The sequence below is a fragment of the Candoia aspera genome, chromosome 1 (assembly GCF_035149785.1).
Source record: "Candoia aspera isolate rCanAsp1 chromosome 1, rCanAsp1.hap2, whole genome shotgun sequence".
Lineage (NCBI taxonomy): Eukaryota > Metazoa > Chordata > Lepidosauria > Squamata > Boidae > Candoia > Candoia aspera.
The window spans coordinates 81,074,925-81,076,503 of NC_086153.1; the positions used below are offsets into that span (position 1 = coordinate 81,074,925).

Genomic DNA, 1,579 nt, shown 5'->3' on the forward strand with positions numbered 1-1,579 from the left:
CATGACATACGATCCAGTACAAAGCATTCAGCCAAAACAAGATGATGATCAAGTTAGTTTTTTCTACCCAATCTTGTAGGAACAGAATACGATAAAACAAGCATTACTATCTGAAAAGCTGATTTAGTTAAGCTTTCCTACCTACATACTTTGCCACATCTTACTAATGCATTTTGTGTTTGGTTTTGGCAGATTGAAAAGAATCACAAACCGATAGCTTCAAGATGGCAGAGACATACTCTCTGTCTTTCCATACTATTGGAACAGATAAACATGCTGAGACAGAACTGGAGACTGGATACTCTTTGCAAAAAACAATTATAATAGTTTCAATTCCAATCTGCGCTTTAGGATTACTTGGGAATGCAATTGTCTTCTGCCTTCTCTGCTGCACAATCAAGAAAACTAACTTTACTGTGTATTTCCTAAATTTGGTAGTGGCTGATTTTACAGTACTCATCTACTATGTTATTGTTTTTATTTTATTTTTGAAAGCAGTTCCTATCAGTCTATATTACTTATATATAATGGAGCTGGCACATGCATTTGGGTTCAATGCCAAGACCTACGTGCTAACAGCTATCACTGCTGAAAGATATGTCATGGTTTTTTTTCCAGCCTGGTATAAACTTCACCGGCCCAAGCATTTCTCAGAAATCATGTGTGCCATTTTGTGGGGCTTGTCTGGCCTGCTAGCCATCGTGTTATACTATGCCTGCTATCTACAGACTGATCCATCATTCAAGGAAGCTAACCAGCACTGTGAGCCTGCAAAAATGTTCCGAGTAATAATCAACCTCCTGGTTTTTCTTCCCATCATGGTCTTTTCTACATTTCTTCTTTTCATGAGAATGCTGCGTGTATCTCAGGAAGCCCCTCTGGCAAGACTTGATATCACTATAGTGGCCACAGTTCTTCTGTTTCTTCTCTTTGCTGCTTCAGTGAGGATTATTGAAATCATAGCACGCTGGGTTCCAGAAATCCATATTCCAATAGTCTTTCTCATTTTTCATTTTCTTGATGCCATTGACAGCAGTGGGAACCCCTATGTCTACCTGATCATTGGCTATTCAAAGGCAGACTGATTCTAATAAACCTTTGCAAACATTACTTGAAAGAGCTTTGTTGGATGATGGAACAACAGAACGCTAGGCAGAAGCTTAATCAAGAAGATTGTACATAGGGGGATACTATCAAAACTTATGTACATTGTATTGGTTATTGCCTTGAGTTCCAGAATAAATGGATTGCAGATCCTTTGGTATTGTTCATTACTTCTAATGTACCCACAAGTTTCTATACCCATGCTTGTCTCTTCTACAAAGAACTCATCTCAAATCTTTAACCATTACTTGCAATCAAGACATTGTCTTTTTGATACATTACTTAGGGCTGGGTCTCATGGCTGCATTAAAAAAATTAACTGATCTTTGAACTGCCTTGATTACCAGTTCCTATTCTGCCTCAGTAATGAGGCCAGCAAGTGGTACTGTCCTAACAGATTTAATGCAGGACAAGTTAAGGAAAGCAATTGGTGGGCTCCCCTGGCTTCCATAATGTAGAGGAATTTAACTCTGGC

General features: G+C 38.7%; 1 protein-coding gene across 1 annotated transcript; it reads left to right on the top strand.

Annotated features, from left to right (window-relative positions):
- The first annotated feature begins 208 nt into the window (after positions 1-208).
- Positions 209-1,199, top strand: LOC134488219 (mas-related G-protein coupled receptor member H-like). Its single transcript, XM_063290539.1, has one exon. It carries the CDS (start codon positions 225-227, stop codon positions 1,083-1,085), a length of 861 nt encoding a protein of 286 aa, XP_063146609.1. The 5' UTR covers positions 209-224; the 3' UTR covers positions 1,086-1,199.
- Positions 1,200-1,579: the final 380 nt, after the last annotated feature.

Coding starts and splice junctions, on each gene's coding strand:
- LOC134488219 (XM_063290539.1), top strand. CDS start 225: ATGGCAGAGACATACTCTCTGTCTTTCCATACTATTGGAACAGATAAA.